Below are 23,149 nucleotides of genomic sequence, written 5' to 3'. Positions count from 1 at the left end.
CATGTTTATGTACTTTCATTTTAATATATCTTAATTGTTCCACAAGCATTGACTCTGTTTTACTATCTAATTGCTTTCAGGAATTAGCAAAGATTTATCTCATAGACATTTATTACATATTTAATATAATGAGCAAAAGCCTTATTAGTGAGACAGGTCAAGAGAAGGGACAGATTATGACTTCAGGATAATAATTAGTTAAATTGTACTGTGACGGAGCAATTCCAAATAAAACTTTTAAAATGATTTCTTTATTAACTTTTATTACAAGAAGGTATGTGTGGAAGACACTTTGTGAAATAACTTGCTTAAAGGTACAGTATGTTGCACACTCTGAAATAATGAATGCTATAATTAATGATTTCTAAGAAATAAAATCCATATTGGCAATGTCTTACCTTTAAATTGAAATGAAACCTGGTCAATTCAGAGAGATCAACATTTTAAACTCAAATGAAGTTAATAATGTAACCTGTAATATTTTAAATAACTATTTTAAATCTGGGTTGATTCAAGTAGTCTACTTTTTTCTACTCATTGCTGATTCATAATAACTGCTCACACCATTTTGTCATTTTTTGCAGTATGCTAATGAAAGGTACTGACTTTAATCACATGATCGAACCACCTCTGTGGTTCATGCTGCTCAATCATGTTATTAATTCAAGGAATTTTCAGATGATGCTGTGTTGTCAACATGTACTTTAGTTTACAAATCCCCGAAAAATAAATTATTATTATTATTATTTTTTTTGAGACGGAGTCTTGCTCTATCGCCCGGGCTGGAGTGCAGTGGCGGGATCTCAGCTCACTGCAAGCTCCGCCTCCCGGGTTTAGGCCATTCTCCTGCCTCAGCCTTCGGAGTAGCTGGGACTACAGGCGCCCGCCGCCTCGCCCAGCTAGTTTTTTTATTTTTAGTAGAGACGGGGTTTCACCGGGTTAGCCAGGATGGTCTCGATCTCCTGACCTCGTGATCCGCCCGTCTGGGCCTCCCAAAGTGCTGAGATTACAGGCTTGAGCCACCGCGCCCAGCCGAGAAATTATTTTTTAAACAGACATTTCAGCCGGGCGCGGTGGCTCACGCCTGTAATCCCAGCACTTTGGGAGGCCGAGACGGGTGGATCACGAGGTCAGGAGATCGAGACCATCCTGGCTAACCCGGGGAAACCCGGTCTCTACTAAAAAAGTACAAAAAATTAGCCAGGCGAGGTGGCGGCGCCTGTAGTCCCAGCTACTCGGGAGGCTGAGGCAGGAGAATGGCGTGAACCCGGGAGGCAGAGCTTGCAGTGAGCTGAGATCTGGCCACTGCACTCCAGGCTGGGCGACAGAGCCAGACTCCGTCTCAAAAACAAAAAAAAAAAAAACAAAAAAAAACAGACATTTCTCAGTATTCTGAGCTAGAATATCTCAAGTGAAATGAAAGTGTCTACACAGAAGCAGATTATTTCTCCTTGGGTTGCTTAAATCGTGGCATCTATACCAATTGTTAATATTCATTTTTATTTTAAAAATACTAGTTATAACTATTTAACTTGTAAGGTCCAGGACCCGAGCCTCTGAAAGCCATTTTTTGGCCATGATGCTACAGCTATCAATAACTTTATACCTGATATCAAAAGAATGGCTCTGTAGGGTAAAACACTGACAGTCTGTTCAAGCCTACACGTTGATACATGTGTAACTCAGATAATTCATTTTCTTTATGTTAAGAGCAAATATCTTTATTTAAATGATACCGGAGCTTCATGTTTTCTTCATTTTATTATATTGGTGTGTGCACGTGTGTGTGTGTGTACATGTGTGTATACATATATATCTTTTTAAAATATATGCATATATAACAAAAATACTAGTTATAACTGAAGTATAAATTGCTTTTAAGTATTAGGCATCATGTCTAAAGGGTTGTATGTTTGTAATTTGGGAACTTTGATGTCAGATAGTATCAGACATTTTACCTCTTAATTTTTACCATTTTCTAAATAATTTTTTTTTTTCATTTCAGATAAAGAATAAACTTGTTTTAAGTTTGGGGATATAGAATCTCTGCATAATATTTGAAATTAAATCTTATAAGCAAGGTAGAGAACATAAAAAATGTTTGAAAAAGGAGTGTCTCACTCCTGAGATAATTAGTAGTTTATGAAAACTAATATTCTTTTGTACTTGCTCTCTAGGGAAAACAGACAAGGAGAGAAGCTCATCTTTAAATAGAAGAGATAGTAACCTACATTCGTCTACTGATAAAGAACAAGCAGAAAGGAAGCCACGTGGTTAGTTGCTTCTAAATACAAATTTTAAATAGTTTTTTAAAAGAGGTATTTTATGTCAACATTGAATTGCTTGAAAAATCATTCCCAAAATTGGAAGCCAAAATACTCCTTCTTAAACTAAAAAATGTGCTTTGGTGCCATGCTTATTTGGCTAAAGCCAGAAAAATCTGTCTTTAAATGAACTATATAATTCCTGGCATCATCTGACAAGGGGTGGATAATGCAGCTGAGGAAGTAAATCACAGAATATTGGTATAGATAGGTGTGTACTGGAGGATTTGATTCACTTCCAGTATTTCATTAATTTGGATTTGGAAGTTGAAATACCTGGCCACATTTCGAACTTGAAAGCTTTGCCCTTGCTTCATAACATTACCCACATACGTCCTTTGTGCATATTTTCACTGCTGATTATTCACAAAATTTCACAGTGATTACTAAAGCATTTCTTTATATAAAGTAGTTTCTTTTCTTTCTTTCTTTTTTTTTTTTTGAAATAGAGTCTCGCTCTGTTGTCCGGGCTGGAGGGCAGTGGCACCATCTCAGCTCACTGCAACCTCCACCTCCCGGGTTCAAGCGATTCTCCTGCCTCAGCTTCCCGAGTAGCTGGGATTATAGGCGCCTGCCACCGCGCCTGGCTAATTTTTGTATTTTTAGTAGAAGTGGGGTTTTGCCATGTTGGTCAGGCTGGTCTTGAACTCCTGATCTCAGGTGATCCACCCATCTCGGCCTCCCAAAGTGCTGGGATTACAGCTGTGAGCCACCGTGACTGGCCATAAAGTTTCTTTTTAACACCTTTCCCTAGCATTTTCCTTTCACGTGTATTTGTTGCTTTTTGTTTGATACCAAACCATTCCTTTATAGAAGACTCTCCACTTAATTGATTCAGGTCAAATCCTGTTAGAACAAATGTCATTGACACAGGGATCTTTATGAACATGAAGATTTATTGGAGCAAGATATTTACAACAAAATTTACTTTTAACAAAAGTGTTTACTCACCTCCTTGGAGCCTTTGGCAGTGAACTTGAGCATTATGATTTTCAGTACTGTCTATCTGTAGGAATCCTTGTAAAAGTTGTTTTGCCGTGTGCAACTTGATTTCCTCAAGTGTGAGTTCCTCCATAAACTTCATACAGTGGGGAATGACTCTGTTTGAAATGTTACCTAGATTCTTTCCTTAGAGTTATTTTGGTATGTATGCTGTGGCCTTTCTTCTTTTATTCTGAGAATCTCTTCCTTGACAGTGCAGTCCAGTCAGATGACAGTGTTCAATCCTGGTATGTTTTGTGTTGCCGGGAAAGGTGCTGTTGAGAGCAGTTTGCATTGCTCTTTCTTGCTTTGCGTTTGTGAGACCTCCAATGGAATCCTTTGGATTTGTTTGCATTATATAGCTCGTTGCTCATATATCAGTTCTCAAGAGAATGATTTCATCAGTTGTCTGTTCAGCCCAACAAAAGCATCATTAGCCAGAAGCAGAAGTGCTGCTTCATTATCCAGTCCTGGAAAAGATGTTCCAGGTAACAGGTATATGGTGGAAAGCCAGGAGTTGTTGAGTGTTTGCATTTCAAAGCAGGCTTCATTACTGAATTTGTTGCATTTAGGCATCCAAATAGTTTGAATCAATAGTTATCATATTAGTGATTTTACCCAGCATTTGATGTTGCATATTTATTTTATGACTTCTAACATGATAGGGCAGTTATGTGGGAGACAGGTAATTTGTGGGATGAGATAGCTAACTTTGGAGGTGGTTGTTAAATTTTAAAGCTCTATGGGTTTTAAAAATATAGAAAACCTTCACTCATATCAAGGGAGAAAGTTTCCTACTCTACCTTCCTTTTTTCCCCTAAAATATGGAAGAATAGCATAGAGCCACCCTTCAGCTTTTAGTTAGAGACCTAAAGATTGTTCTTAACATGAAACATCTTCAGGGTTGTGTGGACTTTCATTTATAGTTTACATATAGTATTAGACTTGCCTTTGGATAGCTAGACCCCCCCCCCAATAATGGAAAGGGCTAATGCATTGTTCCTATGATTTTTTTCTCTTTTTTCCCCTCCACTTTTTCCTTTACAGTGTATATCCCACTCCCTTTGCTTTTTCTCTGTTAGTATTCATATGATTAGTAAAATGCATCTAAATGCTATTACAGACTTTCTTGTACTGCAGTCTTATTTCTTTTGTTCTAATTCCTGACTTTTTTGTGCCCAATTATATGTATGTCAGGTTATTTTCTGCCAGTCTCCCTTTCCCACCGAATCTATGGTAAGATATTTCTATTACCACCATCCAAAAAACCTCAATATTTTGTCTTAAAAGTTTATAGCTAATAAAAATCCAGTTATACTATATTTTCTGCAGCACAAACTGTTGGTGTAATGTGACCGTTTAGGCATACGTAGATATGTAAATAAAATGCTTTCTCCACTAAAAATGAGGGACTAAAAGATAACATTTAATTTCGCTAAAGATTTTATTCATAAGTAGTCAATCTTTGGTAATTTGGTCTATTTTAATTATTTGATAAGATTAGGTGAAAATTTGCCACCCATACTTAAAGATGAGGTGGCAGATAAATTTAACCAGGTCTTTTTTTTTTTTTTTTTAATTTAATTTACCAGGTCTTAAGCCACCTCCAAATACCTTTTGAAAAATATTTAATTAGGCCAGGCGTGGTATCTCATGCCTGTAATGCCAGCACTTTGGGAGGCTGAGGCAGGTGGATCACCTGAGGTCAAGAGTTCAAGACCAGCCTGGCAACATGGTGAAACCCCGTCTCTACTAAAAATACAAAATTTTCCGGGTGTGGTGGCACATGTCTGTAATCCCAGCTACTTGGGAGGCTGAGACAGGAGAATCGCTTGAACCTGGGAGGCGGAGGTTGCAGTGAGCCAAGATTGCGCCACTGCACTCCAGCCTGGGTGATAGAGCGAGACTCCATCTCAAAAAAAAAAAAAAAAAAATTAATCGTATAAGCAATAAATATTTCGTGTAGAAGAAGTTTTTAATCTAATCCCCCATTATCCCAGTGCTCACTGGTAACTTCATATTTTTCTTTGCATTTTCTTTTTCACAAAATGAAATAACCTGTTTTCCATCTCCTATGTCCAAAATATTGCATATTATTACTCTTAGTGACTGCCTTAATATGGCCCACATTTCCTTTGGAACATTTGGATGGTATTTTCAATTTTTTCAATATTATAAACAGTAGTAATTAGCAACCTTATACAAGCATTTTTATGTATTTATGTAATTTTTTTTTCCTAAGGGTAAACCTAGAATTAGAATTGCTCGAACAAACAGTATGTACTTTTTATGCTCCCCAGGGAAAATATACACATCTATACTCCCACCAGTGGTGATGAGGTTCTAAACATTGGTATTAATCACTTTCTTCCATCTTACCTGGCACCAAATATTACCATTTTTGTCAATTTGATAGGAAACATAAACTTAGATTGTTAAACGTGGAAGGGACCTTAGAGATCCAACCCACTCTGATTAATGTCTTATTACAGTTTTTAGTGTGGGCGAGAAAATGCTCTTTCTTACATTCTATTCTAAAACATTAAAATATGGAGTGTCTTACATAATCACCTATAATGGTAAGATCTCTAGCCCTGGTGAAGATGTTTAGATTACTTTTAGAAAGGGTTGAAGACCTTGTGCTTTTTTGTGAAAATTATTCTGAAATATAGTATGATTAAAATAGAAACAGCTTATTGCAAACATCAACTTTGGAGAAGCATCTTATTTTCATCTGTAATAGACTATTGCCTTTACAACGACTGTTGTTAATGTTGCTTCTGAAGTACTGACTTTGTGATGGTTCTGTCCTGTGTCTGTCATCCATTTCACTGAACTTCTCCTGTGTTGTGTGTAATCCCTGTGCTTTCCTAATAAACAATCTCTTTTCTCTGTTCCTGTTCTTATACTGTGTACATGGTGCATCCTTTTCTTGTCAGATTTCTAACTTAGGGAATTTCATTCTCTGTCCTCATTCAGTTACAGGTGTCACCAATTATGTAATGCGGTATGTCACTGTACCCTTGCGTAAATGTACTAGTGACGAATTGAGGGCTGTTATGTTTCCCATGTCAGCAATGAAAATACCTCCTCAAACAAAAGTAGAAGAGGCTCCCTTGGAGAAAGTAGAGACACCTCCCAAGGCAAGTGTGGATGCACCCCACCAGGTGAATGTGGAAGTATTCTGCAACACAAGCATGGAAGCATCCCCCAAGGCAAGTGTGGGCATGGCCGCTGAGGTGAGCACGGACTCATCCCCTGTGGCGAGTGTGGATGTGTCACCTGTGGTGAGCACATATGATTCTGAGATGAGCACAGACGCATCCCCCGAGTTGAGCATAGACACACCCCTGAAGGTATACCTGGAAACAATTCCCAAGGTGAGCATAGAAGCATCCCCGGAGGTGAGCCTGGAAGCACTCCCAGAGGTGAGTGTAGAGGCAGCCCCAGAGGCAAGTGTGGAATCACCCCCAGAGGCGAGCCTGGAAGCACCGTCAGAAGTGAGCATGGAAGCAGCCCTAGAGGGGAGCTTGGAAGCACCTCCCAAGGGAAGTGCAGAAGGTGCCCCCAAGGAGAGTGTGAAAGGGTCACCCAAAGAGATCATGGAGGCTTCTCCTGAGGCAATGGTGAAAGCATCCTCCAAGACATCCCTTGAAGCAAGCATGAAAGCATCTCCCAAGGCAAAAGCGAGAGACGCTCCAAAGGTTTGTCAAGTGCCTGTTATTGACAAATTTTCTATTAAAATATGTATATTTTGTTGTATAGTTCAAAATAGGTCAGATTTTACAACATAACCGGCATATTATTTACAGTATTCTGCAATATAATTAATAAAATAGGTTAACTCACTTAAGCTAGGAATTTAAAATTCTCTGATGTCCATTGTACCACTTTTCCTCCAAAGCTGAAATATTAGTGAGTTTTTATTAGAAGGGAGAAAATGTAAGTTTATATGAACTGTGTTTCTAAACTCTGAAGAAATGTTTTTTGAGAAATGTTTTAAACCCTGAATTAGGATTTGGAAATTGAGTTTGGTTTTGAAGGATAGTATTTCTTTTAAACCTGTTATTTCTGTGATCTCCTGGAATTGTGTAATGTAAATTGTTAGTCCAGAAGCAAATATCAATGTCCTGATTCTCATGCTCTAAAAGAAAATTGCAGTTTAAAGAATTCTAATTGTGTTTTATTCGGAATGTTTTTCTCTTAAAAAAAAAAAAAAAAAAGCCAGCTACAGTAAAAGAATTGTTAGTAATTTACTATCTTGTGTTTACCTGTTCAGAAATCAGACATGGAAAAACAGGCCTTAACCCTTATTGCCAAGAAGCGTCTATCATCATACACTGAGTGTTATAAATGGTCATCATCTCCTGCAAATGTCTGTGGTCTGCCATCTCCCATCAGCACTAAGTAAGCAGCTTATTTGCAACTGTTCCTGATAGGCATTTTACTAGAACAAATTCCGTGTCAATGTTTGATGAGTGAAATAGTATGCATGGTAACACAAATGTAAAGGGGAAAAAGCCTGTAAAAAGGGATTTACTGTTCAGAAAATTTCCCCGATTATAATGTCACCTCATAATATCATCTTAAATTTTACGAAATTGTACACTGAAAATTAATTAGCAAATGTGTATTACTTTTTCTCAGCAGGCAAATCCAAAAGAACCGCCCTCCATCACCATTACCACTTATTTCAAAACAGTCACCACCGACTTCTTTTCCTTATAAAATGATGCCTATTCAACACACCATGTCTGTGCAAAGTGCATCAAGTACTGTCAAAAAGAAAAAAGAAACAGTTTCTAAAACCACTAACAGATGTGAGGCTTTGAGCCAGAGGCATATGATCTATGAAGGTAAGTTCTTGCACTAAGAAGTTTATCTTTAGCAACACAGAAAATCTTACTGTATTCTGGGAAAGGTTCACTTCATTTTATTCCCCAATTGAGAGAACTTTAGGGAATTATTTTCCTTTTAGATAAAGAGAATCTAACCAATCTCTGGTACATTGGAATGTATCCTCTCTGTTTGTTTGTCCTTGCCAAAGCTTTCTTCTCACCCCTTTGTTTTGAAAAATCCATTTTTGGAACTGCTTTTAAAAGCATAAGTCTAGCCAGGCATGGTAGCTCACGCCTGTAATCCCAGCACTTTGGGAGGCTGAGGTGAGAGGATTGCTTGAGCCCAGGAGTTTGAGACCAGCCCAGGCAATATAGGAGAGAGACCCCTGTTTCTACAGGAAAAAAAAAAAAGCCTGATGTGGAAAGGGTAGGCTGTATATTCTGTTAGGGGATTGAGGATAAGAGTAAGCCATATTATACTATAACTGCCTAGCTTAAGGTGGTACACATCTGTAGTCCCAGCTAGTAGGGAGGCTGAGGTGGGAGGATTGCCTGAGACCAGGAGGTGGAGGCTGCAGTGAGCCGTGATAGTGCCTCTCCACTCCAGTCTGGATGAGAGAGCGAGATCCTGTATCAAAAAAAAGCACAGGTCGGATGAGAGGTTTGGTCTAGGTGATTCCTAAGATCTCTTCTAGTTCTGATAGTGATGGTTCTTGGAGAGAGCATATCCACTCGTGGATGAGCAGGTTTTTCCCAAGATTTACGTTCGTTTCTATATATAGGCCATAATGTGGTGTCCCTTGATTTGTGTAGTATTCCTGAAAGTGCCATATTGCTATTTTGCCCGTCACATGCATTCTTAATACCCATGGACATTACTTAATTTCAAAAACACACTGGGGAATTTTGCTTTTTTAGGGAATTCCACAGTGAATTTTTTTGGTAACAGAAAAAATCTTTTAATTATAGATTACTCATTCCTGATATGTCTTCTCATTTTCATATGTGATTTATTTAAAATAAATTAGTTATATAGACCAAAATATTATAATATGCCTCCGTGTACTCACCTTATTTTACTGATCGTCTTGGTTTTGTTATCTACAGTTAGCTACTCTATGATCAACCAAATGTACACACTATTATCAAGGTTTAGCTAAATAGTAATTATATAGTAAAAATGATGGACAAATCTCAAAATGTATGCCAGATGTATTTTTGTTTGAGTATTGAAGATACTTGTACCCTTCATTTGGACCAAGCGTAAGCTTGTCTTCCTCTATATTCAGTATTTCTTACTCTTTTCCCATGGGATTAGTTGATTCAGTTATCTCAAAACCACTAAAAGGAAAGTAGAAGTACATTATTCCATTTTGGAACAAGTAGGTGTTAAAAAGAAAATGCTACAGCTATTGTTGGGGGTGCAGTTTGAACAAAATCTGTTACATAATCACCTGTAGTTTGCTTGTGATTTATAAATTTTGGACTATGCACATATATATATATATATTTTAATGTTTTGGATTGTGTTGCACTTCTTTGTTGGAGTGAGAGATGATTAGCTCTCTAAACTAACTGTTGCACATATTTATTTAAACTAGAGTCTGGTAATAAGAGTACTGCAGGTATTATGAATGCCGAGGCGGCAACAAAAATTTTGACAGAATTACGCCGCCTTGCTCGTGAACAAAAAGAAAAAGAGGAAGAAGAAAGACAACGGGAAGAAATGCAGGGAAGGTCAGCACAAAGTCTTCCTTCCTATACTATAAATCTTGAGTAGGGCCCAAATTTTTGAAAGTCAAAATTTTACCCTCAAGTTATAAATTCTCAAGGAACAATTGACTTCAGTGAGGATCAGAAGTGCCTCATTGCCTGTATAGGAAGCATTTCAAGCCCTTGTAAATGGCTAAGCTAAGGACCCTGGTGTGTGGATAAATGGCACAGTCCTTTTTAGCCTCCATACATCACGTGCCATTAAGGTGTGCTAGGAGGATGCACAGAGACCAAACTCACATTCAGGATTTGAACTCTCAGCACCAGAGTGGTATATAAGAACCTATCTGTTTGTGTTCACTAGTGTCAGCCCTTTATTTTAAAAGACTTGTAATGTCAGGATTTTTAAACCTGAAAATTATACTTACGTTACGTTTTACTTTTCCTGTGATCTTTGTGACACCTGTATCCCATCAGGCCAGTGAGTCATTGCTAGAAGGATTTCCTTTGTAGGCAGCAAATCTCCTGTACAGTTGTGTACATTCAAATTCTAGCAAAGGTTTCTTGCTCCTCCATCTTGAGGCCTATTTTATGTCGGGCCTTGTAATGTAAACCTCTGTCCACTGGCTGCAGGGAATAACAACAGTACTGACTTTGCTTTTAAGTATTTAGTGTTATTTGAAATAATCATACATTTTCCATATGCTTACATGGGCCTGGGAAAAAGAAGGGAATATTATGAATTACAAAAAAAACTCTAACTCAAAGAATATTATTCATCGCTTCATATAAACAGAGCTGATTTAGCATTTGAAAGTGCTGAATACTAGGGAGCCACCAGACTCTGCTCTAAATTATCTCTGTAATCCCCACGAGAGATTGGGTGTGAGCAAGTGTAAATAAGGCCTTTTAGGGGATGTCGTGTCTCAAAGACAGTTAAGGAATGATTTCCTCTCACGTATGTGTGTTTTTTAATAAGCAAAGTTATCTATTACTTGATTGAAATATTTTTCTGCTCCCGAGGGCTAGTTTTTCTCTTTAAAAAGGGTGGAATTGTGTAATTGCTATATAGTAACAACACAGAAGATGTAGTGACTCTGGTGTAGATATAAATTGTATTACTATACATAGGAAGTTTCACTGTAAAAACTCACATACTACTGCAAGCTGAATATGGTAGCAATCAAGATGAACACTAACAATTATTTAAATACTCTCAGGGTCATTAAGAAATCAAAAGACGTGGCAAAGGAAGCAGTTGGAGGCCAAGCAGAAGACCTCTTGAAACTCAAAGATGGGCAGCGACCAAAGGAGACTAAAAAGAAGAAAGGATGGCTGGATCAGGAAGACCAGGAAGCACCACTGCAGGTTTGCTGGCTTGACACTTTATCAGGAGATAAGAACCAGATTATAAAGTTCAGATGGAACCCAAAGCAAAAATCTCTGTCTCTGAGAAAGAAGACATGAGCAGATTCTCTGGCTGCCTTTTTTTTTTTTTTTTGAGACGGAGTTTTACTCTTCTCAGCCAGGCTGGAGTGCAATGGCGCTGTCTTGGCTCACTGCAACCTCTGCCTCCCAGGTTTAAGCCATTCTCCTGCCTCAGCCTCCCAAGTAGCTGGGATTACAGGCGTCTGACACCACGCTCAGCTCATTTTTGTATTTTTGGTAGAGATGGGGTTTTACCATGTTGGCCAGGCTGGTCTTGAACTCCTGACCTCAGGTGATCCACCTGCCTCAGCTTCCCAAAGTGCTGGGATTACAGGTGTGAGCCACTGCGCCCAACCTCTGGCTGCATTTTTATGTTATAGTCTCTATTACCCAGTACCACTGCAAGCCATTGTCAGTCACCCTCAGAAAACCATAGAATGTTTTCCTAGTGAAATAAGCAGAAAACAGCAAATTCTGTAGTCCTTAATTTGAAATCCAAATTGCTTAAACAGATTCAACATCCTACATTGGTTTCCCCCATCTTGCATTCTGTGGTACCACATACAACTCCATCAACTGGACCTTATACCCCTGTGACAGATAAGATAAACCATAAATACTTCTACAAGTTTAAAATCATTAACTGATAAGAATGTCTCATCTATCTAAAGTCAAATTATTGGGTAAATAAATGCCCAAACTGAACTCAGATTATACTGTTTGAATTATTACCATAGCCCAATTTATATTCCCAGTTTTTAGTGTATCATTCACCAGCATTGGTCATGTTTTATATATGATTGTTTATGCTTGCATTTCTCAGGAAGGTGCCTTCAAGAATTCTCTCAGTGCTTTTGAGAAATGTCAGGCTGTTCACTCCTGTTACTGTGTTAATGGATAGCTTCACAGTCACATACTTTGAATTAGGATGGTATGATGTTCATAACGATGACCCTGTGGTCCTGAATCCTCAAGACAACATTTAGCCTAGCTTTGTGCATTCTAACTAGTGCTTTGAAAAGTGACAGTCCACAAATACCATAATATAGGACCCCTCATCCAAAAGGTTGCACTCTTTTGTTATGCTAGATAACATTTTACCATTGAAATTTTTAAACTAGAGTTCTCTGATGTCACTCAGGTATCTTGAGATTAAATGATATTTTTATACAAATTTCCTAGAAAGGGGACGCCAACATAAAAGCTCAAGAGGAAGCTGACAAACGCAAGAAAGAACACGAGAGAATTATGTTACAAAATTTACAAGAACGGTTAGAAAGGAAAAAGGTACTCACTGTCTGTTTGGGGGGACTTGATTCTGTGTTTTAAACAGTGTTGGGCACCTGATATCAGCATGTTTTTAAGAATCACAAATCTGATATATGCTAGCTCCTGGTGGCTTTTCCACTCGATTCTCTTCTTTATCCAAGGATCTGACCTCTCCTACATAGAAGGCTGTCCTCTTACTGATCATGCCTCCCACTCATGGACCCTTGGTGGCCATTACAGTGATGCCTCACTATATCAAACCTCTGGTAACAAAACTCCTCTGAGCAGAAGGACTCCAGTCATGGTAGGGGTTGGTGGAAGTTAAGACTTTCTTCTAAACTGGCTGGAAATTGCAGCAACTACATGGGAAGAAGCAGAAACTGCAAGCCTCTTTGAGAGGCCAAGGTGCAGGCTGTTTTTAAGGTAGGGCCACATGTGAGCTCATCTGGCAGCCCTGGTCCAGGCTGAGTTGCTGCAAGGCCTATCTGGTAGTAGGTTGGTCACCTTGAGGGGACCAGGGAGCTGCAACTCTCCTCACTGCAGGGAAAGAAGTGTGCACAGGAGAGAGAATTCCTGTCCTTCCCTAGAAGTATATTTCTCCTCCACCTCCCATCTTCTCTCTTCATTAACACAATAACAGTGTGGCATCATTGAGGTGTATTATTTTCATTAACATTGGCTTCAGGAATCAACTGAAGACTAAAGACTAAAATTATGTTAAAAGCTCTAATTGGTTTGCAATAATATATGCTTAGCCTAAGTAATGAATTTCTGCATATGCAAAATTAGGAGTGAGATGTTGTCATTTGGATGTTTGTGTTATAACAAATACGGCAGTCATTCAGGGCATTTTATAGCTGAAACTGGGATTGGGATAGGAAACTCAACTGCCACCATAAGCCTTTTGTTGGTAATATTTGTGGTTTTGGAGCAATCACTGCCATTGTCCACCTCTGTGAAATGGGGATAATCAACTCCTTTAGGATAACTGTTTGGTTTCTCAACTGTTTTCATGTTTGAATTTTTCTTTCCCTTTAAATAGAGAATAGAAGAAATTATGAAGCGGACGAGAAAGACAGATGTGAATGCCTCAAAGGTAGTCCCCATGCTCCTACTAGCAGTGTATAAGAATGCCTCTTGTTTCACATTATTGCCGAGTTTTTCACTTTACCCAATCTGGTGGTAATGAAATAAAGTATTACATTTGCATTTCCCTGATTATTAACAAGGTTGACCATGTTTTCATATCTTTAGTTAGCTCTCATGTTTTCTTTTGTGTGAAATGTTTTTTTTCGATCTTTTGCCCAAGACTTTTGGGTTGATTTGTCTCATTTGTAGTTCTTTAAATGTTATAGATACTGCTTCTTTTTTGGTTATGTGTTGCAGATATCTTCCCCCAGTTTACAGCTTATCTTTCTTTTTCTTTTTTTCTTTTTCTGTTTGTATACAATGTGTAATGATCAAATCACGATAATTAGCAAATCCATCACCTCAGATGCTGATCATTTTTCTCTTCTCTTTTTTTTTTTTTTTTTTTTTTTGAGACAGAGTCCCGCCCTGTCACCCAGGCTAGAGTGTAGTGGTGTGATCTCAGCTCACTGCAACCTCCACCTCCTGGGTTCAAGTGATTCTCCTGCCTTAACCTCCTGAGTAGCTGGGATTACAGGGGTGCGCCGCCATGCCTGGCTATTTTTGTATTACTAGTAGAGACAGGGTGACAGGGTTTCACCATGTTGGCCACACTGGTCTCGAACTCCTGACCTCAGGCGATCCACCCGCCTTAGCCTCCCAAAGTGCTGGGATTACAGGTGTGAGCCACCATGCCCAGCCAGCTTATCTTTTCTTAATGTTGTCCTCTTCTGGATAGAAGCTTCTGATTTTTTGTTTTTTCTTTTTTTTTTTTTTTTTTTTTTTGAAATAGTCTTACTCTGTCACCCAGGCAGGAGCACAGTGGTGCAGTCGTGGCTCACTGCAACCTGCACCTCCCAAGGTCAAGTGACCCACCCATCTCACCCTTCCAAGTAGCTGAGACTACAGGTGCACGCCACCACACCTGGCTAATTTTTTATTTTTTTTGTAGAAACAGGATTTTGCTGTTTCTAAAACTCCTGGGCTCAAGCAGTCCACCCGCTTCAGCCTCCCAAAGTGCTGGGATTTCATGCTTGAGCCACCATGCCCTGCATTCTGATTTTAATATTGTTGAATCGACCAGTATTTTCTGATGACTAATGAAGTCAAGCACCTTTTCATAAATGCTTACTGGCCTGTTGGAGATTCACTTTGGTGAAGTACCTTTTCAAGTCATTTGCCCGTTTTCCTATTTTGTCACCTGCCTTTTTCTGATTGAATTGTAGGCATTTTTATCTACACTGGTTAGGAGTCCTTTGGAGATATGTATATATATTGCAGGTATCTTCTTCCATGCCATAGTTTGCCTCACACTCTCCTAATGTCTGTTGATGAACCAGACGTAAGTTCTTCATTTTGACAAGCTTAAATTTATCATTTTTTTCCCTTATAGTGAGTGTTTTTGTGGTCTGTTTCATAATTATTTACCTACCCCAATGTCATGTCTTTTGATGGAGCACATGTAGTCAAGGCCTTTTTCCTCCAGATTCTGTGCTTTTTACATTCTGTGCTATAAGACTGATATTTTGTCTGTTTGCAATTACCCAGTTGTGGTCATTTACATTAAGTGACATGAGAATTTAGAGTAGAAATGTCATTTCCAAAAAGTGCTGGGAGTCATCATGTCAAAGTTCATTCAACTCATTAGGAGTTTTGCCTCAAGCAGCAACCTAAGGCTGGGTGCAGTGGCTCACATCTGTAATCCCAGCACTTTAGGAGGCCAAGGCAAGAGGAGCTCTTCAGCCCAGGAGCTCAAGACCAACCTGGACAACATAGTGTGAGAACTTGTCTCTATAAAAAAAAATTAAAAATTAGCCAGGTGTGGTGGCATGCGTCTGTAGTCCCAGCTGCTTGGGAGGCTGAGACAGGAGGATCACTTGAGTCCCGAAGTTTGAGGCTGCAATGAGCTATGATCGTGCCACTGCACTCCATCTTGGGCAACAGAGTGAGACTTTGTCCCCCCACCAAAAAAAAAAAAAAAACAGCAGTCAAAAACATTTTAGCTATTCACTGACTAGTCCCATCCCGCCTTAGTTAAGGTTCTGAGCAGGCAGAGAACAAATGCCAACACAAAGCTATAGTCCCTTGGCTCCTGCCCAGGGAAATCTTTCATTCTTGAGTGTCTTCCTAGCCAAAAGACACAGCTACGGGCACCTGTCCCTATCCTCTGTAGATTCTTGGGGCCAGTTAAAAGAGGTTAGATTTTTTTACCTTTTTGTTGAAATGACAAAAGTTAGCCATCAATCCAGCTTTGAAGCAGACTTCGTTGACATTCTAAACCAGGATGATTGAATATTAGTCATAATCAAGATTTCCTTTTTTAATCATAGGTCACAGAAACATCCAGCCATGACATATATGAAGAGGCTGAGGCTGACAACGAAGAAAGCGACAAGGACTCATTGAATGAAATGTTTCCATCAGGTTAGTCACAATTTAGGAGCTAGACTGCTTAGGTTCATATCCAGGGGCTCCTCTGCTTTTGAGCTGTGTGGCTTTGGGCAGGTCACTTAACCTTTCTGTGCTGAGTTTTTCCCATCTGAAAAAGGGGAAGCCAATGTCCTTTTCCTAGAGTGGATATGAGATTTCAGTGAGGTAAATCCATGTAATGCTAAAATCAGTGTCTGACACATAAACTCTCAATAAATAACAGCTGCTGCTGCTTATTATTTTAAAGATCATGCTAATAGACTGTAGACAGCAGCTCTTTCTCAGTTGAATGTGAGGATTGCCAGCATTTCAGAGCTCAACTCCTCAAGGCATCCATGATTGACCACAGGTGGAATTCCACTTTCCACTTCATTAAGAAAAATTGAATGCTTTCTCAAATGTCTGGACTCCCTTACAAGTAGGAACCACTTTGTAGTAACAGTAATTGCCATTTGAGAAAACATTATTTGTCCATATTTTTCCCGCCAGTGGATATTGAACAGGAAAGTCAGGTCCTCTACTAGGTGCTGGGAATGAAGGGGTGAAAAGACAAGGCCTGAGCTTGAAGGAGCTATAGCCAGTGGGAAGACAAACGTATGAGCAAACCATAATACTGCCACAAGATGATTGGGTTGAAAGAAGTTTGGTGAAAATACAATGAGAACATAGCAGTAAGAGCCCCTCAGTCTGCCTTAGGGCATTGAGGAAAGCCGAAGGTAGGAGGTAACATTAGAGGTAAGATGAGGCCGAGCGGTGGCTCACGCCTATAATCCCAGCACTTTGGGAGGCCAAGGTGGGCGGATCACGAGGCCAGGAGATCAAGACCATCCTGGCTAACAGGATGAAATCCCGTCTCTACTAAAAATACAAAAAATTAGCCAGGCGTGGTGGCGGGCGCCTGTAGTCCCAGCTGCTTGGGAAGCTGAGGCAGGAGAATGGTGTGAACCTGGGAGGCGGAACTTGCAGTGAGTGAAGATCGTGCCTCTGTCCCAAGAAAAAAAAAAAATTAGAGGTAAGACGAAATGCATAAACAGAATTGGCTAGGTGAGTGATCAGGGGAGGGGCGAGAATCTGGAGCAGTCTTATCTCTGGTTGTTATTCTTTCCTAGCAAAGGAAAAAGGACAGATTCCTTAATGGTAGCCTCTTGGTGCCTCGAGGGCAGGGTGAGTGTGTGTGCTGAGCAGTGGCCCGAGACATGGCTCGGGAAACTCTGTGACTGCTGGGCCTGCCTCCCGGGAGTACTGCTGCTTGACTCTTCCCGCCTTCAGGCAGGCGATACCCACTCCTCATCCCATCAGGATCACAGGCTTCACTTTTTCTTGAATTCGTTATTGAAACTCCATATTTAATTGTGTTATTTTTTTTCTAGCCATTCTAAATGGCACAGGCTCACCTCCCAAATTTAAAATACCGTTCAACAATGCCAAGAAAATGACACACAAGCTGGTATTTCTAGAAGACGGTTCCAGCCAGGTCCGTAAAGAGCCAAAAACATATTTTAATGGTGATTTGAAAAACTTCAGACAAAAAAGCATGAAAGACACTTCAACACAGGAAGTAGTTTCAAGGTGAGTCACTTAGTCAGCTTATCTAAATAAACTTGGCAGGATTATGATTGACATTCTTAGAATGCTAAATAATATGATCTCTTGTGCTCTTAGTTTTTACCAAACACCATGTCACGTATTTGACTTAACAGAAATAAACTCATCCCCACAACAGCCTTGCTAAGTAAAGATCATCATCCCCATTTATAAAGACAAGGAGACTGAGGTACAGAGAGGGTAGGGGCTTTATTTGCCCAATATCCTGCTATTAAAGGGCAGAGCCCAAATTCAATTCCAGATACATCTGGCCCCAAACTTTACTTTCGTTCACATTGGTTAATGTTATCTCATGAAGTTGGGCAAGAAGACATTTGTGGAGTGATTGCAATATACCAGGCATTTTATATTACCTATTTCAATTATCAACACAACTCTGAGTGTGACAGTAATATCCTCATTTTATTATTTTTTTATTTTATTTTATTTTTTTAAGAGATGAGGTTTCACCAGATTGGCCAGGCTGGTCTTGAACCTCTTGGGCTCAAGTGATCTGCCCACCTTGGCCTCCCAGAGTGCTGGGATTACAGGCATAAGCCACCACGCCCGGCCATAATATGCTCATTTTCAGTGTAAGGAAACAAGGTCAGAAGTTAGGTCAGGAGAGCAGGAACTGATTCATGGAAAGGAATGCTACATGGGCAATTGCCTGAGAAGACATTCACCTGCAAGGCCCACAGGAACAGGAGTCTGCTGAGAGGTGTGATGATGTGGAAGGAGCACTAGAGCTAGAGGACCCGTACCAGTTCTGTTACTACACCTCACTGGCCCATCCTTGACCAATCTAAGGGAGGGACAGGGTTTCTGGAGTCCTGCGTGCTTAGCTGCTCCTACTCCTGGTGCTTCCGTGGGACCTAGGGCTTTCTGGAATACAGTTTGAAAATCAGTGTGTCCTGTGATCTCTAGGGTTCCTTTCAGTCATCCTGTTCTATGATTCTGAAATGTTTTTTAATTCCAAGGCATTTCTTAGAAGTTAATCAAAAGACAAAGCTGCTTTTAGGCCAGAGCCTTGGTTTGGGAATAATTGGGATTCTAACCAAACTGTCTCTTTCCAGACCATCTTCCAAAAGAATGACCAGTCACACAACAAAAACCAGAAAGGCAGATGAAACCAACACCACCAGCAGATCCTCTGTTAGTATGAATTATGAGGAGCAGTGTATCTATGACAAGATCACCAACATTGTAAGTCGCAGAACTATCTTTGTCACATTTTTCTCCTGACAGGCACAAACAAAATCTGAAGGATTCCATGACATCTCGCCAAAGTCCCCAGACACCTTTAGACGATAAGAGAAGAAGCAAACCTGTTTCTCCTCATTAGGGTAAGGCCTCATCTCATCCACCTTTTTCTTGAAAGGCAGTTGACCCCAAACCCCACTCCCCTCCTTCTAGCTGTTCCAGGGCAATCTTTGCACCATATAGCTTTGGAAGGGAAGAAGACAATTGTGGGTCTGCAGGAATGATGTGAGAGTCTTCCATTAAGTTGGTTTTGAGAGAATAGAGAGTAGATGACTTGATTCTAATTTTTATGTCCCACATTTCATGCCAGATATAAAAAATAAGTTTTGGCCAGGTGCAGTGGCTTACACCTGTAATCCCAGCACTTTGGGAGGCCAAGGCAGGCAGATCACTTGAGGTCAGGAGTTTCAGACCAGACTGGCCAACATGATGAAACCCCATCTCGGCCGGGCGTGGTGGCTCAAGCCTGTAATCCCAGCACTTTGGGAGGCCAAGACGGGTGGATCACGAGGTCAGGAGATCGAGACCATCCTGGCTAACACGGTGAAACCCCATCTCTACTAAAAAATACAAAAAACTAGCCAGGCGAGGTGGCGGGCGCCTGTAGTCCCAGCTACTCGGGAGGCTGAGGCAGGAGAATGGCGTGAATCCGGGAGGCGGAGCTTGCAGTGAGCCGAGTTCTGGCCACTGCACTCCAGCCTGGGCGACAGAGTGAGACTCCGTCTCAAAAAAAAAAAAAAAAAAAAACCCCATCTCTACTAAAAATACAAAAATTAGCCGGGTGTGATAATGCATGCCTGTAATCCCGACTACTTTGGAGGCCGAGGCAGGAGAATCACTTGAACCCAGGAGGCAGAGGTTGCAGTGAGCTGAGATTGTGCCACTGCACTCTAGCACTGTAGCCTGGGTGACAGAACAAGACTCTGTCTCAAAAAAAAAAAAAAATGTTCTTTTCAAACTTGCATCCCAGACTCCTCTGAGCTCCTGGTCTGCTGGTTGCTTGGCAAGCACACAGACAGCTGATTAGGGCAGAAGATTAGGGAAGTCTTCAGAATAAGCCTCAACCTGTGTTTCCAAAACCAGAAGCCTCTTGTTTTTCTTTCCTTGAGAAGTTCTCTTTGAAATTGAGAAGCACCTTGGGCCTGGTTGGGGACTGGGGAAGTGAAGGACATCTATAGGACCAGTGTGTCAGCAACTCCAGAGGGGCTGCTGAGGGTCCTGGGCATGTACCCTGAAGGGAGGCCAGGGACAAGTTGCTGTGAGACTAGCATCTTCTCTACTAATCTTTCTTTTATTTTTCCCTCTAGTCAGATATATAAACCTTACTCAGCCTGGGAGATGAATACATCTTCCACTCTGGATAACTCAACTCCTGGGCCCATCAGTCCTCAAATTTTTCTGCTTCTGACTTGAACCTGGTAAAGGAAGTAACACCGAAAAATTGAAAGAAACTGTCAAAAGATCACCTTGATGTATATCTCAGAATATGTTAAAAATCATGTTGTTCTCTTGTGTCTAAGCAAGAGCTCTAAGTAAAGAGTTGTTTTTGTTTTCTTTGGAAAATCACCATTGTCTCTTATTCTTGTGTTGTCCTACCAATGTGTTTGCTGGAGCGAGTGCATCAAGGATGCTTTCCTGAAAGTGTAATTGTGGAGTTTCTAGAAGAATATGATTGCAGAACTAATTCTCTTTCAGTTTATATTTGAAATCTTAAAGTAATGCTTTTTCTTTTTCTTTCTCTTTTACTTTTTTTTTTTTTTTTTTTTTTTTTTTTGAGACGGAGTCCTGCCCTGTCGCCCAGGCTGCAGTGCAGTGGCACAATCTCAGCTCACTGCACCCTCCGCCTCCTGGTCTCAAGCAATTCTCCTGTCTCAGCCTCCCCAGTAGCTGGGATTACAGGCATGTGCCACCACACCTGGCTAATTTTTTGTATTTTAGTAGAGATGGGGTTTTACCATGCTCACCAGGCTGGTCTTGAACCCCTGGCCTCAAGTGATCCACCTGTCTTGGCCTCCCAAAGTGTTGGGATTACAGGTGTGAGCCACTGGGCCCAGCCAAGTAATGATTTTTCTGTGTACCAGTGACAATTTTGACAGCTAAAACCTCACAGTTGAACTTGTAGAGAACATAATAGATTATGCAAGGGCCGCAGGATCACTCACAAGAGCTGTGTCAGATTGTTTCTAATATAAAAATACCAAAGGTTGCAAAATCCAATAAATTGTATTTTACCATGATATATGTATATTTTTAACTCTACCCATTTGTGCCAGTGAGTACACAGGCACCAATAGCCTCAAATGCTGGGAGTCCTGTAAAGCCCCATCTTGGAACAGTCAGCACCTTTCATGCTCTTGTCAGTGTTTCCTTTTGAAGAACATATTGGTGTTTATCTACAGAAACATATATTATTTTCATTGTGTACATAAAGGAGTACATGGCTCTTGTCCCATGGGGTATGTTTAATTCCTCGAAATGTTTAATGTTTAAAGTATTTTTCGGCCTGTACTCTCCAGTTCTGTCGTTGAGTATATACTCAGGCTTGAGATATAACCAAATTTTGCTTGCCTTTCTCTAGCCACTGGCTGCCAGTGAGTCCGCGTGATGGGCACACAGAAATGCACACAGATGTACATACACGTATGTATGCACACACAGTATTATGATTCCATAAAATTCAAATGCAGATTAATTCTAATAATGAGTTTTCAGTGTTGAATTGCAAATAGTCCGAAGCAGGCCAGTGTTCCTTCTGGCTGCCAGTCCAGGATTAGTAAAAGGAGGTAATTCTTTCAGATTCCCTGGTTCTTTGCCACTCAGAGTATTGTACTTTTGATATAGAATAGAGAAAGTTACCTTTGGTTTAAAAACTATTTTTATAAACTAGGTCTTTCATGTATAACACAGAGACAATCATCCTAACAAAAGAGTTTGTTATTTTTCTGCACAAATATCATGTGTTGAAATACCGTTACAGTTCCATATAAATGTGTGCTATATAAAATAAACTTTGCAGATAAAACAAGGGTTTTTTCATTATAATACTCAAAAAAGTGTACTGGTGGTGGTACAAAGGCAACACCAATTGTTGGCCAAGCTACGAACACAAGCAGCCAGCAAATTCAATGAACAGGAATCGAATTCTCTGATTTCCCTCTTCATCCAGTTGGTGATTTGGCAGAGTTCCACTTCTGGAATAGAAAGACGTGAGTTTGTTTGTTTGTTTGTTTGTTTGTTTTAGAGACAAGGTCTCACTCTGTGGCCAAGGCTGGAGTGCAGTGGCACAATCATAGCTAATTGCAGCCTCAAACTCTGAGGTTCATAGTCCTCCCACCTCAGCCTCCTGAGTAGCTGGGACCACAGTCATGGCACCATACCTGGCTTCTCTCTCTCTCTCTCTCTCTCTCTCTCTCTCTCTCTCTCTCTCTCTCTCTCTGTCGTCTTCCTTTTTTTTTTTTTGAGACGGAGTCTTGCCCTGTCACCCAGGCTGATCTTGAACTCCTGGCCTCAAGTGATCTTCCTGCCTCAGCCTCCAAAAGTGCTGGGATTACAGGCATGAGCCACCACACCCAGCCTAGATGTGAGTTTTCAAGCTCTGGTTGTCTTCCTGCAATTATTTCAGTGCTTGTTACTCTTCCCTGTGATGGTTCTCTTGTGTAAGTTGAGGCTTATTACTACAGTATCTTTTGAATTTTTTTTTTTAATTTCTTGTTTTTTTCTTGCCCTGTTTTATAGGGCTGATCTTGCTTTTTTTATCCTAATAAAAATCGTATAACCTAAAAGTAACCATTTTAAAGTGGATATTCACAAGGCTGTGCAGCTATCCAATACCACTATCTAGTTCTGCAGCATTTTCATCACCCTGAAAAGAAAATCTGTACCCTTTAAGCGGTTACTCCCCTTTCCCTCCTCCCCTCGCCCCTTTAATTCTCACATTTGGTGCTCACCTTGGATGAGGAAAACCCTCTTGCTTTGAAAAGTCTGGGCGTGCATGCTCAGGTGGTTAATTGTGCTCTTTTATATACTCATCTCTTGACATCACTGTTACTGTGAATGGCAAAACAAATATTCTGATCTGCCTGTGAGTGTTTAGTTTCCAATTTTAAATCATGCTTTACTCCAGCAGTCCCCAACCTTTTTGGCACCAGGAACTGGTTTTGTGGAAGACAATTTTTCCATGAACCTTTGGTG

General features: G+C 40.3%; 1 protein-coding gene across 6 annotated transcripts in view; it reads left to right on the top strand.

The window, feature by feature from the left end:
* MAP7D3 (MAP7 domain containing 3) overlaps window positions 1-21,980 on the top strand; it is a 35,460-nt gene extending 13,480 nt beyond the window's left edge. Inside the window, exons 7-19 of one of the 6 annotated variants that reach the window (XM_074029806.1) lie at window positions 2,178-2,273; window positions 6,381-7,009; window positions 7,585-7,712; window positions 7,956-8,161; window positions 9,745-9,880; window positions 11,077-11,224; window positions 12,467-12,571; window positions 13,596-13,649; window positions 16,012-16,105; window positions 17,482-17,680; window positions 18,772-18,850; window positions 18,944-19,041; window positions 20,266-21,980. In XM_074029806.1, coding sequence (XP_073885907.1) covers window positions 2,178-2,273; window positions 6,381-7,009; window positions 7,585-7,712; window positions 7,956-8,161; window positions 9,745-9,880; window positions 11,077-11,224; window positions 12,467-12,571; window positions 13,596-13,649; window positions 16,012-16,105; window positions 17,482-17,680; window positions 18,772-18,850; window positions 18,944-19,009 — 1,940 coding nt within the window. In that variant the 3' untranslated portion in view covers window positions 19,010-19,041; window positions 20,266-21,980. Of the gene's footprint in view, window positions 1-2,177; window positions 2,274-6,284; window positions 7,010-7,584; window positions 7,713-7,952; window positions 8,162-9,744; window positions 9,881-11,076; window positions 11,225-12,466; window positions 12,572-13,595; window positions 13,650-16,011; window positions 16,106-17,481; window positions 17,681-18,771; window positions 18,851-18,943; window positions 19,042-20,265 lie in introns of all 6 variants that reach the window. The other 5 variants (XM_015443907.4, XM_005594697.5, XM_015443905.4 and 2 more) reach the window with 5 other exon arrangements.
* The last annotated feature ends 1,169 nt before the right edge of the window (window positions 21,981-23,149 follow it).

Source organism: Macaca fascicularis, chromosome X, assembly GCF_037993035.2.
Source record: "Macaca fascicularis isolate 582-1 chromosome X, T2T-MFA8v1.1".
Taxonomy (NCBI): domain Eukaryota; kingdom Metazoa; phylum Chordata; class Mammalia; order Primates; family Cercopithecidae; genus Macaca; species Macaca fascicularis.
The sequence above is the reverse complement of the archived record's forward strand: the minus strand, read 5'-3'. Positions and strand labels throughout refer to the sequence as shown.